This window comes from Ambystoma mexicanum, chromosome 3p, assembly GCF_040938575.1.
Source record: "Ambystoma mexicanum isolate Mex_15411 chromosome 3p, UKY_AmexF1_1, whole genome shotgun sequence".
Classification (NCBI taxonomy): domain Eukaryota; kingdom Metazoa; phylum Chordata; class Amphibia; order Caudata; family Ambystomatidae; genus Ambystoma; species Ambystoma mexicanum.
The window spans coordinates 172487436-172501983 of record NC_090925.1 but is presented as its reverse complement, the minus strand read 5'-3'; the positions used below and the strand labels follow the sequence as shown (position 1 = coordinate 172501983).

Below are 14548 nucleotides of genomic sequence, written 5' to 3'. Positions count from 1 at the left end.
CGTTGGTGGCATCGGAGGGCCACGGGAAAAGGCAACCGGGAGGGCACAGTGTCGCATTAAACAATACAGGTGCGCATTTTTTGTGGTAAAGGTCAGGCATTTGAGGTGGCGCTTTAACACATAGAGGTGGGCCTACCTCAGGGCAAGAATGTTGGCAAATGCCCCCGCGAATGCACATGATTGTCGGTCGCTAATGAGTGTTATAGTTCAGCTGCACCTTTTGCTAGTAGCTATTGTTAGGCCACCGCAGCTGGAAGCGGCATGGCATTCAATGATCCCTGAACAAGGATCAATTTATTCCCAGCAGGGGCTTATAGCGCATTTAGAACAACCGGGTGGAAGGGTTCCGGTAAAGGTTTTATAGACTTGCAACATACAAACGCAGCAGACGGGTTTCCTGATATGAAGGGGCTTCGTGCAGGTGACTTGCAAGGATATGTACTGCCGCACACGGGGGTTTGGCTGTCAGTAGTTTGGTGCAGGGAAATGTGCTATGGGTGAATTAATACTGGGCCTGTGATTATTGCAAATCTGATATTTGTCCGGGGGTTATGTTAGGTAGGCTTAAACAGGCTCCTGATTTAATCTCCCGCACCTTCTTGTCGTGGCAGGGTTGGGTGCTGCAACAAACAAATGCGGCAGTCTTATTGCATACATTTAGGAGGGAGATGGTGTTGTTTAAGGCCCAAGGAAAGCAACCCAGGAGATGTGGTCTTAGGTGGAAGAGGTTGCACTGCAACGTACAATCAAGGCAGCTGTGTTTCTTGATTTTAAGGGGCTTTGTGTGGATTATGGCCTCGGTAGAACACTGGGTGGGGTGTGCATGTTAGTATGTTGGTAACGTTGTCCATAGAACATACAGGCGTGGCCGCCTGGGTTACACTGTACAACAACCGGGTCGCAGGAGTTTAGGGGGCTGTTATGTGGATTAAGGCCCATTTAGAATGCCTGGTGGACGTGTTCTTATGTCAAATATGTTGTCCTTAGAACATGAAAGCGCGGCCGCATGGTGTGCTGTATTTTAAGAGGATTTTGGAGTTATAGCCCAGTTAAAACACCATGGTTGGGGCGCTCTTACATGGAAGGGGCGTAATTGCAATGGACATCCACGGTAGCCTTGTCTTAATTTTAAAGGGCTTTCGGCAAGGAGCACACCGGGTGAGGCGCTGGTTGCATATTGGGGGTAGGTCGATTTTAGTCAGATGAGTCGGCATGGGAATAAGGAAATTAGGGTTGTGGCTCATAGCCGAGTCACTAGGAAGGGGGTTTAAAAGGGGGGGTCAATGAGGGTATGTATTTTCAAAAAACGAGGTGTCCTTGAATGCGCCGCTCGCCTGATTACGGGTGTGTTTTACAGGTAGTTCTGGTCACGTGATGCTTCACGTGTGCACCACCAAGCTCCGCCCCCTCCTGGGAACGAAGCTGTGGGCGGAAAGAGTCCTGAGCGACTGGAGATGCTGGGAATCCAAGATGCTGGGAAACACTTCACAAACACCTTTTAAAAAAACGAGGTGTCCTTGAATGAGGGTATGTACGCCAAGGATTGCTAAAGCACCATAAACTGGAAAAGTTATGCCTTGAAATAATTGTTAAATGATGACTAAGGTGATTCGATCGGCGGTGATACCGCAGTTAGAATACCCTGGGAAATGGGTTTTACATCAAAGGGTTGGGACAAACTCAGCCTTTCATCCCACACGCCGTGGGAATAATGAGCAACGTTCAGAGGCCGACGGGTTTGTCACTAATATATAAAGGCTGAATTAGTACATGTTTTAAGGGGTTTCCTTCAGGTAAAAATCAGGCTGATGTGCCGGATGTGGAGCCCCGATTAGACATGGGAAGCTGTTAAGGGGCGGCTGTGCAGCATCAGACGCCGCTATGGGTCAGCTATTTCTTTATGGGGACGGAAGCGGTCAGTAGGTGTTAAGGCAGAGTTTGAGGAGATTATTGGCTAAGTGCTTCATTGATCAGGGAAAGTGTTGGGGTGTACAGTTGGGTGTAGTATGCATGTTCTCACTACAAGTACAGAATTGAACGGGAGGTGAAGCACACGGAACTCTGGGTAAAGTTAACACTCACGAAGGCCAGATTTCAATTGAGTGTTGAATAACTCAACTTACTACTGATTGTGCGCTGGGGTCAGTTAAATTGGAACAACATAACGCCAATGGGTATAAAACAAAAGGTTGGATGAGTTTCCATCAATGAGGATTAAGTTGGGAGCAAAGGAACAGGGGAGAAATAATATCAGGCGTTGTGGGTGGGGTAGCATCGCCGGTACAGGATTAAGAAAGGGGTGTTAATAGCAACGATTTTCAACTAAAGACAAACAGGTTTATTTTAACGTGGCAGCTGACCCAGGGGTTAAAAATTGGGAAAGGCATTGTTATCTAAAATAAGGTGTTATGCAATGCATTGGGTTCATCAATAGCTTTGGGAGTGGGCTTATAGTTTAACAGGTCAGCAAGGCCAACTCAGCCTTTCATCCTTTAGGGGTCGATAAACAAGTAGCAGTGGTGGGGGTGCACCTGGTAGGTAGCAGGATAGGTTTTAGTAAGACGCTACTGAAGTGCCAGAAATATGGGTGAGGGAGTCCTAAATGAAACAAGGACAAGCTCAGATTGTCTGGGTATTGAATGGCACTCCTCCACCCTGGGACCGGCGGCGAGGGTAGGAAGTCTGCTTGGACTATGGCTGGGGAGCTGCGGCCTACATGAGGAATAGGAGCGAGGAAGGATGTTTATTTAAAAGGTGGGTGGCTCAGCTCCTCCCAGTCGTGAACGCTACTCCTCCAGCACAGTAGAGCTGCCAGAAGGGCAGGCAAATCCACACAGGATTGGGGTGGAGGAGCTTGGGCCTACGTGACAGGTAGAAATTGAAGTGGGGAGCCTCCCTGGGAAATCTAGCGGCGAGGGGTGCTCTAAAAAAGGAAGGAAAAGGTCAGCTTCTCCTGTCAGAAACCGCGCCCCTCCAACACAAGAGCTCCGGTTAGGGCGGGCAGACCGAAGATTCTTGTGGTTGTCGAGTTTAGCCTAATGAAATATGGAAAGGCTGGCTCTAAAAAGCAAAAGCAATTCAAGTGGTACATAAATGGGATCCCCTTGAACACCACAAACTCCATAAAATATTTAGGAATTATGTTTAATTCTTCAATAAACGAACAGCATTGGAAATCGGATCTTCTTAACAAGATGACCCAACTGAGTATTCAAGCAAGCAAAATCTATAACTCATTTGGTAAATTTAGCCTAAAACCAATTCTAATGTTCTACCTCCAAAAAGTGGTTCCAGTAATCACTTTTGGTTCTGAGGCTGGGTGGAACCTTGACGCGAAGATTTGGCAGAAGCTAGAGGGCTTATTTTGGCGTCGTGTGCTGAAACTTCCATCTTACATTTCAATGATCCAACTAAATTACGAGCTGTCACTAATCCCCTTGTACACACATGTCATGTGGAAGTCACTAATGACCTTGCGTAAAATGAACCTGACCCCAAGGGCCCCTGCGTACAATCTTTTCGAAGTAAGCCCTGACCAATCACAATCTGGACTTCTACAAGAATGGAGACAATTGTTGGCCAAACTACTGACTCGAGCAAGCATCTCGCAAGAAGATCTGATTCTACGTCCTCAATGGGCCAAAAAGAAATTTGAGCAATGGAGTTGGATCGAGAATTATGATCAACGTGCGTTAATGCCAACCACGCTGAAATCTGATCTAGTAGTTCATAAATTAAATGTTCCTAGTCGATACTTGACCAAATGTCCATCTAGACATCATCGTGCTCAGTTCTTGCGACTTCGGTTGAACGCCCTTCCGACTAAAGCAATGCAAGCATGTCGTCACATGAGAGAAATGACCGACAACCTCTGTCGATTCTGCAAGCTTGAGATCGAAACTACAGAACATCTACTGTCGGGGTGTACGGCGTTGGTTGAACGGAGGACACAACATTTAAGTGGTTTTACCCCCGAGACCTCAAACAACCACCATTGGTGGCAATATGCAGCATCTGGACATAACGTCAAACTGACATATGGGGTAGTGAACTTTCTAGATTCCTTGAAACTACATGAAAACTAAAGGATTACCTTAAGTTTAGTCTTAACTACTAGGAAGAGTGACTGACTGGTATAGTGCCTTTCCTACTCCAACAGATGAAATGTAATAAAAGCACGGAGACCTGTCTGTTTACACACAGGTTTATCGAGCTGAAATTATAAAAAAAAAAAAAAAAAAAAAAATATGGAAAGGACGGATGCAAGGAAGAAGGAAGGCAAAGTTGGTTATAATTCTAACAAAGGAATAAAACTCAACTTCACCCATCAGGTAACGCCGCTCCCCCAGCGTGGTAACTCATGCAAGGGCAGGCAGAGCAATGAGGATTTGGTTGGGGAGCTTTAGCCTAAGAAAGATGGAGAGGATCTTATTGAGGGTGAAGTTGACCTCTCAGCTGGGTGAAACCAGGATCAGGTGGTCTGAGATCATTCCAAGGCATAAATGAAATGTGGCAGGGATAGAGGTTTTCCCCAGATCAGGTACGACCTGGCCAAGGTGAAGTGCCCGGTGGGCCATACAAAGGACGGAGTGTGTTGGTCAGCAGTGGGCATGAAGATTTTACGGGAAATTGGGCACATAGCCACTGGAATTAGGAAGTAGGAACGAGGGGAGCCGCGGTGGGTGGTAACCCACCTTTGGCTTGGAAGTGTTTTGGCGACCAGTGACAAGAGAAAGACTCCGAATGAGCGATGGGAAAGCCGGAAGGGTCTACGATCTTATCATGACCAACGCCTCTTGGGGGCCTAAGCAGCGGGGCGTCAGGTGGTAGCAATGAGGGCTCAGCTTCCGCCGAATAAACAGCGTTCTCCCAGCCCAGGAACACCTGCAAGGGCAGGCGGGGCTCAGTCACGAAGGGTTGGGGAAGTTGTGCCTACTGTGGACATTGTTGGGAAAAGGGGGAATCAGGTTTACGACAAGGAGAAGTCTGCACCTTTGGAACTATTTTCACAAAATTGTGTGCAGTGTTTTGAATGTATTATGTGGTGAAAATAAATCTGCAGCCTTTTTATGTCAAAAAGAAGACATGTCTCATTCTGCACCTTTCTGGGAGGGAGAGGAAAGAGCCAAAGAGGAATGAGCAAGTATGAGGTATGTTGGTAAAAAGATGGACAAATGCCCAGGTTATGGCAGTGGAGCGTTGGCAGAAGGGGGGCAGGAGAGGAGGAAGAAGGCTTGAGGGGCTGGCCCTCCATAAATAAAAATGCAGTGAAATGTCATAGATCCAAGAGGCAGGATGCAATCGCAAGCTTTATGTGCAGGTGTGTTCTCATTTACAAAACAAATGTCCAATCAGAAAAGTCCCGTCAAAGAGCAATGGAAGAAGCGGATAGAGACAGTATTCGGACATCCAGCTTAGGGTCGCTTTGCAATGCAAAATGCAAAATGTGCCAATGTTAAAATGGCCACACAACATTTGAAATGGCTGTAAAAAGGAGCAGTTTGTTATTTCATCCATCTGCCTACTATTTTGTTAGCCTAGAATTCAAAGGAATGGAGCTGGATTCCGAGTTTGGCAGTATTTCATCTGGAAATACTCCCATCGGTATGACAGTTACCACATGCGCTGAGCAAGTGGTAGCTGCGATGATCCACTTGATCCTGAGGCATTTAAGTGATTCCACATCCTGGCGCTCCAGAGGAGTCCATGAGCAAAGGCCACATTACCGCATGTGGTATCGCCACATGCAATAATAGTGCATGCGTTAACACGTTTTACCGTCACACAGAAGCATGTGGAATTGATGAGTGTCGTTGGGGAAACTCAGACTTTCTTGGAGCAGTCACACATGCGGTATTCAGAAATAGCGCATTTTTTTTTACTGTAACCGCCGATGCTCGTGATGAGGCCCACTGCCAATTCCTGATATCCGGAATTCACAACAGAACCCGAAATATTCACAGTTAACTGCGTCATGCTCAGAACCCCCACGCTTCATTCCATCAAGGAATGTCCTCCTTAACCGCTTTTCTTCAATGAGGCGGGGGGGGGGGGGGTAAAACAAGGTCACCAGCAATGAAATGATGTGTGCTTAGTAGCTGCTTAACTAAGCATCCGTGCAGCAGAATTTAAAGATGGGTGCCACAGTATTTATTTTGTATATGTTAATGGCGCTGTGTCCTGGGGGGCGGTCAGTATGTGTCAGCAGAAGCGGGAACAAACGGGGGGGGGGGGCACGTTTGGAGGGACTGCAGAAGAGGGGCAGAGGGTGGTGGTGGGAGGAGACGGGGAGAGGCGCGCAGCTCGGGCTACTGTCAGGGTGTCGGGTCAGGAGGTCGGAATGCGGGCTCCCGCCAGTAGATAAAGGCTACGCGTTCACTGATTGTCTCCCACAGAGCAGCAGGTTCTATTTTCATCCCTCCCATCAGCTCTTCATTTGACAGCGCGCAGTGGCCCATTTGCTTCCTAGCGATGGGTGGATGAAAGGCGGTATCACTGCCTGGACGGACGCAAAGGTAGACTGTCAGATGCACCGGCATATAGATGGACAGATAGACAGGCAGTCAGATAGATAGGTAGAGCCCGACAGATAAGCCGTGCATGAGCCTCTTGTACTCCCTAAAATGGGCAAATACTCCCCACAAGGACCCATAGGGAGTAAAGATACTCCCAACAAAATGGAGTTCCAAGTACTTCCACCCACACAGCTCCGTGGATGCACTTGGGGCAGTGATACCAGCTCATAACCGGTGGACCCATATGCCGTCAGGGAGGCAACATGACCTGGATGGCACTGGGCCCCATGCTTATTCCTGGCCCCCCAGGTAGTGCGCAAGACATTGGGTAAGTGTTGGCAATACAAGGCAGTGGGATTTTATTGCACAGTTATGTTCATAACAATACATAATCATAATTAGAGTAACCATAATATGCATTACTTTTGGGCATCGGGTCCCGAGGTTACCCCCTCTGGCACGTGCCGCCATTCTTGTCCCATGACAGTGTGGCCATCATACAGTGACCTGTCTTCTTTCTCCTTCTTTTTATCCTTTTTCTTAGAGTGTGAGTGTTCTGGGAAAAAGGAAGAGACTCTGAGTGGACAGAGTACTCTTTGGTTTGGGTCCCCGTGCAGGGTCCACAAACTGATTTGTTGATGGCTGCTGCAGCCCTTATATAGGACCCAGGGGCTGTCCCTTGGGTCATTCTGTGTGGTGGGGGCTGTGGTGGCAGCCCCCTGGCCAGCATATTGCACCTTATGGTGCCTAAGCCTAGCTCCCCCGCCTGCTTCCTGCCTTTGGGGGCCCTGATGTTTTGCATCCCTGTGGGGGGAGGGCAGGGTGTGGTAGAAAGATAGATTGATAGATCGGAAGACAGACAGTTAGAAACAGATAGAAAGCTAGATGGAAAGATGGATCTATGGAAAGAGAGATAGGTCCTCATTACAAGCTGGGTGCAAAGGGATATCGGGGTCAATAACGGTACCGTCATTTATGGTACTGTTATTGTCGCCTTCCCCATTCCCATTGAGCCCTATGGGGGCTCGAATGGGAATGGGGAATGGCTTTTCAAATGGGGATTTACCGGTCCCGCAATGGTCGGAATAGACCGGTAAGTCCCCATACCACCAAGTCGGTGGCGCTAATAGCGCCATGGCTAGCACCAACCTCGGAATGAGGGCCATAGAATGATATATGGAAAAAAACGGGTAGATGGAAAGATAGCTAGAGAGAGCAAGATAGAAAGAAAGACATGGAGATCTCCGATTGCAGGAATCCATGTAACCCGCAGAGCAGGGGATTGAATGCCAGATGATCGCCTTCCACATTTGGGATTCATCTTCTGGTCACACACTCGTGGTTGCTGCTGCATCCGCAGGCGCGCTGCTCACTCGCTCCCCAGGTTAAACCAGATCACAGGGCTGGAAATAACAGGTGGAAATATGTGGAAAAGAAGAGAGGCTGAGCAGGTGAGAGGCTCAGATATCCTAAAAGATTGCTCTAATTGCCAAGTAACCGGAAGGGGTCTGGAGAGATGATTCAGAGAGCGGGGCTCTCGGGAGCGGGTTCCGGTGCCTGCAAGCAGTGGCTACCGTCTAGTTACTACTTGAGAAAGTATGAACGCCTGCTTATTAAGGATTGGTGCAATGCACAGATTGCTGAAATAGGAAGGCGACTGGTAATTTCGCTGGCACCCCGTAAATATTCCCTGCCTGCCCCCTGCTTGAGTAGCCCCCACTTCACCACATGGTAAGGGATCGGCTAGCGGATTCGCTGTGGCCCCGCCTGCATGTGCTGCCTGCCTGCCTGGTGCTTCTTACCCAAAGAAACAAGCTTTCCTCCTCAAGGAAATAAATACACATAGACTCTGGGGAGACGAAAGCTGCGCTGGACGGCACGGCCAGTAAAGAAAAACCAACTGGTGGGCAGGTGCCCGCTCCCTACACGAACAGGCTGGATGCTGACGAGCGGAGCAAGCACGCATGGTCCAGGCCTCAACGTGTGCACTCTCCACTGGCCACTGGCCGCTGACAATCGGCTCTTGGCGACTAAGAGACCCTGTGCTAGGTGGCGAGTGACTTTTTATGCCTGGCCAACTTATGCAACTTGAACCCTTTACCTCAGATGTCTGCAGTGAAAGACTGCATATTTCCACGCAGGCGCATACACGCAGATCAAATGTGTTATTAACAAAAAGCAACATTATGCTTGATTACCTTTATTGACAGAACGTGTTCCTGCCCCTAAAGAATTCACTAGGAGAGAGGTTATTCCATTCGTAGCAGTTAAGAATTCACCAGGTGACAGGCTATTCCATTCATAGCAGTTACGAATTCACCAGGAGAGAGGCTATTCCATTCGTAGCAGTTAAGAATTCACCAGGAGAGAGGCTTGTCCATTCATAGCAGTTAAGAATTCACCAGGTGACAGGCTATTCCATTCATAGCAGTTACGAATTCACCAGGTGACAGGCTATTCCATTCGTAGCAGTTAAGAATTCACCAGGAGAGAGGCTTGTCCATTCATAGCAGTTAAGAATTCACCAGGTGACAGGCTATTCCATTCATAGCAGTTACGAATTCACCAGGTGACAGGCTATTCCATTCGTAGCTTTTAAGAATTCACCAGGTGACTGTCTATTCCATTCGTAGAAGTTAAGAATTCACCAGGTGACAGGCTATTCCATTCTTAGCTTTTAAGAATTCACCTGGTGACAGGCTATTCGATTCATAGCAGTTAAGAATTCACCAGGAGAGAGGCTATTCCATTCATAGCAGTTACGAATTCACCAGGTGACAGGCTATTCCACCCATAGCAGTTACGAATTCACCAGGTGGCAGGATATTTCATTCATAATTCCATTCATAGCCATTAAGAATTCACCAGGCGACATGCTATTCCATTCATAGCAGTTAAGAATTCACCAGGTGACAGGCTATTCCATTCATAGCAGTTAAGAATTCACCAGGAGTGAGGCTATTCCATTCATAGCAATTAAGAATTCACCAGGTGTCAGGCTATTCCATTCCTAGAAGTTAATAATTCACCAGGAGAGAGGCTATCCCATCCATAGCAGTTAAGAATTCACCAGGAGAGAGACTATCCCAGTCATAGCAGTTAAGAATTCACCAGGGGAGAGGCTATTCCATTCCTAGAAGTTAATAATTCACCAGGAGAGAGGCTATCCCATTTATAGCAGTTAAGAATTCACCAGGAGAGAGGCTATTCCATTCCTAGCAGTTAAGAATTCACCAGGACAGAGGCTATCCCATTCATAGCAGTTAAGAATTCACCAGGGGAGAGGCTATCCCATTCATAGCAGTTAAGAATTCACCAGGAGAGAGGCTATTCCATTCCTAGCAGTTAAGAATTCACCAGGAGAGAGGCTAGCCCATTCATAGCAGTTAAGAATTCACCAGGAGAGAGACTATCCCAGACATAGCAGTTAAGAATTCACCAGGGGAGAGGCTATCCCATTCATAGCAGTTAAGAATTCACCAGGAGAGAGGCTATTCCATTCCTAGCAGTTAAGAATTCACCAGGAGAGAGGCTAGCCCATTCATAGCAGTTAAGAATTCACCAGGAGAGAGACTATCCCAGACATAGCAGTTAAGAATTCACCAGGGGAGAGGCTATCCCATTCATAGCAGTTAAGAATTCACCAGGTGGCAGGCTATTCCATTCCTAGAAGTTAATAATTCACCAGGAGAGAGGCTATCCCATTCATAACAGTTAAGAATTCACCAGGGGAGAGGCTATCCCATTCATAGCAGTTAAGAATTCACCAGGTGACAGGCTATCCCATTCATAGCAGTTAAGAATTCACCAGGAGAGAGACTATCCCAGTCATAGCAGTTAAGAATTCACCAGGGGAGAGGCTATTCCATTCCAAGCAGTTAATAATTCACCAGGAGAGAGGCTATCCCATTCATAGCAGTTAAGAATTCACCAGGTGACAGGCTATTCCATTCCTAGAAGTTAAGTTACCTGATGTACTCCTGGCTTACTTGTCTCTGTACCTGTAAATCAGAGCTCGTCCACTAGCTGCCCTTGGGTGTTTGCAACTCCAGGAAACACATTTCTTTCCAGTTTGAGACGCAGTGAGATCATGTTATGGGATTCTGTCCGGGCAAATGCTGCGTCCAGGAGCCCTGGTTATAAGGTCAGCAGCTTCGGCCTCGGATTATAGTAGTGGTGACAGGGAATGGGGTGGAGGCGAGGGGGTGTCTGCTGACAGACACATTCCCTTCTACTCAGGACATCTCTCTTCTGCTGATAATTAGCAGCCAGACAATCAAATCCCCCACGGCCAATATCTCCACAAAAGGATTTGGCAGTGAGCGAGAGTAATGGACGCCAAGAGAGTCGAGAGACATAGAAATGGGCAGAGACAGCCAGGCAGGAACGAGGACAGATACACCGACAGAGAAATGGGGGTTCTACGGGGATGTAGAGAGTGCAGTGCACGCACACCGCCCCAGACAGGTGCAGCACACAGACACAGGCCCAGCCAGGCGCAGTGCACAGACACGAGCCCAGCCAGGCGCAGTGCACAGACACGGGCCCAGCCAGGTGCAGTACACAGACAGGGACCCCGCCAGGTGCAATGCACAGACACAGGCCCAGCCAGGTGCAGTACACAGACAGGGACCCCGCCAGGTGCAGTGCACAGACACAGGCCCAGCCAGGCGCAGTGCACAGACACGGGCCCAGCCAGGTGCAGTACACAGACAGGGACCCCGCCAGGTGCAGTGCACAGACACAGGCCCAGCCAGGTGCAGTGGACAGACACGGGCCAGATTTGGTGCAGTGCAGAGACAAGGGCCCAGCCAGGTGCAGTGCACAGACACAGTCCCAGTCAGGTGCAGTACACAGACACGGGCAGAGAGGTTTATATGGGAGGGCAAAAGGGCCACCTTGGAGGGGGCCCCACAAGGCTAGCTGATCTGAAGAAGTAAGATCCCATTGTTCACCAGTCTTAAATAGCACACAACAGGTTATTTTATAGAGTGCTGCTGAGGCTCTAAACCTATTGCCTTTCTGTTTTGGCAGGTGCATTCTACCTTGATCAATTCATCATGTATTGTTTTCTGTGTTCACTATGGTATACACAGTGTGTTCCTTATGGCACAACTCTGTAGCATTCTTTCCTTCCTGTGGGAGTTATGTTGATCATGTGCAACAGGCGATGGTGAAATGCATATTGATAAAGTGAGTGCCACATTGGTTCAGAAGTTAGCTCAGTGTGTGAAGCACCCATTGCAGAGATATGTGTTAATATGCAAAATTCGAATATGACATTCCAGCAAGGCTGGCTGAGCCTTTCCTATGTCTGAAGTTTATAAACCTGCCTGCATATGTACTTGGTTTTGCAGAACAGCATCTGCTATTATCAGCAATGCACCTGTACCATATAGGGGTTGCTATAAAAACAAACATATCCGTATGGTGAAGGTCTAGATATTGGTTTGTTCTGATGGGGTGTTGTAAGACCTAGGCAATCGCCTCCAACGATGGCATAAACTGTTAGTGCAAGAGGTGAATAAGTATCCAAATTCAAGACTATGGAACAAAAGCGTTCATGCTTGTATCCTGGCTTTGCCAGCAGACGATACAGTGATCCTGGTCAAATCATCTAACATATCTTACATTACTGTGCTGTCTTCTGTGAGGTTTGCCTTCTTGCATGCTGCTGGTATCATTCAGCCCATTACTTGATTTTTCTTCTTATGTAGGGCATTTGGGTAGACAGAAGAGAGCAGACAATCTGTTGCAGGCCTCAGGCAAGCATATTTTAAGGTCTGCTTGTTTGACACAAAAAACGGTTTTCTTTTTGGCAAAAGTCAAAGGTTTTTATGCACATTTATAAATGAAAATATCGCAAGTCATTCTTTTGGAAGTATTTAAAACTTTAAAATATAAAAGACAAACGTAGATTACATTTGTTAAATCACATTGATTGGTATGCTGGTTCTTATATACTTCCCTTGATGATGGAGAGAATGAAGCTATAATCATTCCCATTTTGCATAACACCCTTCTATAATATTTTGTTTAAAAATGCTCATGTTTGGTAATGTGATTTATGTACTTTCCAAGTCTGCTTTTTAATAAAGCAAGACTGTTTTAGTTCATGGTAAGAACTGGAAAAGAAAGTATTCAAATGCAGAAATTGCAGAGTTGGCAAAAGTCCCAGCTTCACCCCTTCACCCCTTAACCAATGTGTGATCCTGGGCATCTCATTTAAGCTTGTATTCCCTAACCTCTCAATATGGCCAGTCCCTAAACCTTTCAAAATTGTCAGCCCTTCGAGTGATTTCCTTCTCATGGTATGATCTTCATAAAAGCCGTATTCATGGTTTCACTGTGTTAATAGTGAGCATATGTATATCGCACAGCACAGGCATTTGTTCCTTTGATATCAAATGGCAACACTATTTGAAAACCATATCCCACTCCTAATCTCTGTTTGTCTGGATAAAGACACATTCCTGGTAGCTTCTAATCTGCCTCCACTATCCATCCTACGGTATGTGTAGCGTTCTCCTTCCTTCCAATTGGTGGTCTCCTCTATCCATACATGCGCACTTTTGCATGCTGTGAGGCAGCTAATGTGAGATCTCTGTTTATTCTGGGTTACATGTACCTTTTACACCCAGTCCTGCATTAATACTACATCAACCTTCCTGGATGTTATTGATAAAAGGTATCCTGTATGTACTAGAACAGTAACCCCTTTGTAGACTGCTAATGTTGGTCTTCAAATGCTACTTGTTTATCATTCTGATTAGAGCGACAATGAAGAGGGCAAGGGGACTTAAAGGGAGTAAACATGCTTATTATGCAAGACAGCATATCAACCTACAGGTAGTGATCCCTTAATGCCTTTGGTTTGGTGGAGGGGGCCCCCCCAAAGATGTCCGTGCCCAGGGCCCCAAAAGTGCTTAAGATGGCACTGGACACGGGACCAGCCATGCGCAGTACACAGACACAGGCAAAGCCAGGTGCAGTTGACAGACAAGGTCCCAGCCAGGTGCATTTGACAGACACGGACCCAGCCAGGTGCAGTGCACAGACACGGGCCCCGCCAGGTGCAGTGCAGAGACACGGGCCCAACCGGGTGCAGTGCACAGGGGCCCACCAGGTGCAGTGCAGGGACACGGGCCCAGCCAGGTGTTGTGCACAGACACGTACCCAGTCATGTGCAGTGCATAGACACGGGCCCAGCCAGGTGTTGTGCACAGACACGGGCCCAGCCAAGCGCAATGCACAGGCCCAGCCAGAGTGTGTTTGTGAGCTAGCGACCACCTACTACTTACGTCGCTCGCGCCGGTTCTGGGCCCCCCTGAAGCAGGAGCAAGAGCAGCCAGGTGGGCACGGTGCTGGGCCACATCTCGACTGGCACCAGGTTGGCTGGCAGGGAGCTCGAGCCAGTGGGACGAGCTGCACTGAAGGATCCGCGAACTGCGAACCCCGATGAGCAGGCACGAGCTCTCACTGCTGCTCCCGTCTGCACCCGCTCTGTAAGGAAGTCTCTCCTGGCACTGCCTGCACCTGCTGCAATTAAGGCAGGCCCCTCCCCGTCCCTCTCGCGCGGTCCTCTTTCCCAGCCCTTTCCCTCCCCTCCCGCCGCTTGCTGGCTTTCTTTTGTATGCCCCTGTCCTCTCGTCTATGTGTGGCTTCAGGAGTCAGACTATGTCTAAACCCCTTTTTCATCTTGCTTCTCTCCCGAGAGATAGTTCTACCACTCTCCTTCTTTATATTTGCCTGTTTTATCCATGTGTCTCACCCCTAACTATGACACTCCCCCCACACCTTATTGTCTCTCTGTAGCCCCTCTTTCCTCTTCATCAATGAAGAAACAGGAATGACCGACCCTAATGGAAGAAGAAGTTGCAAAACTTAAGATGCCCTGACGCCAGGGATGCCGTCAGGGCAAGTCAACCTTTTCAGATGAAATGGGCCTCAAGCCCGCCTCAGCCCTCTGCCCCCCACACAGCTTCCACCCATGTTGGCAGATCTTATGACAAAGCAAAATACATCTTTAATAA

General features: G+C 48.0%; 1 protein-coding gene across 4 annotated transcripts in view; it reads right to left on the bottom strand.

Moving 5' to 3' along the window:
* Positions 1-14548, bottom strand: part of LOC138580215 (alpha-2-macroglobulin-like protein 1) — a 1347911-nt gene that overhangs the window by 1015556 nt on the left and 317807 nt on the right. The window contains exon 1 of one of the 4 annotated variants that reach the window (XM_069650573.1): positions 13817-14031. The exons of the other annotated variants lie outside the window; for them this stretch is intronic. Coding sequence (XP_069506674.1) covers positions 13817-13890 — 74 coding nt within the window. The 5' untranslated portion in view covers positions 13891-14031. Of the gene's footprint in view, positions 1-13816; positions 14032-14548 lie in introns of those variants that run through there. 4 annotated transcript variants of the gene reach the window in all.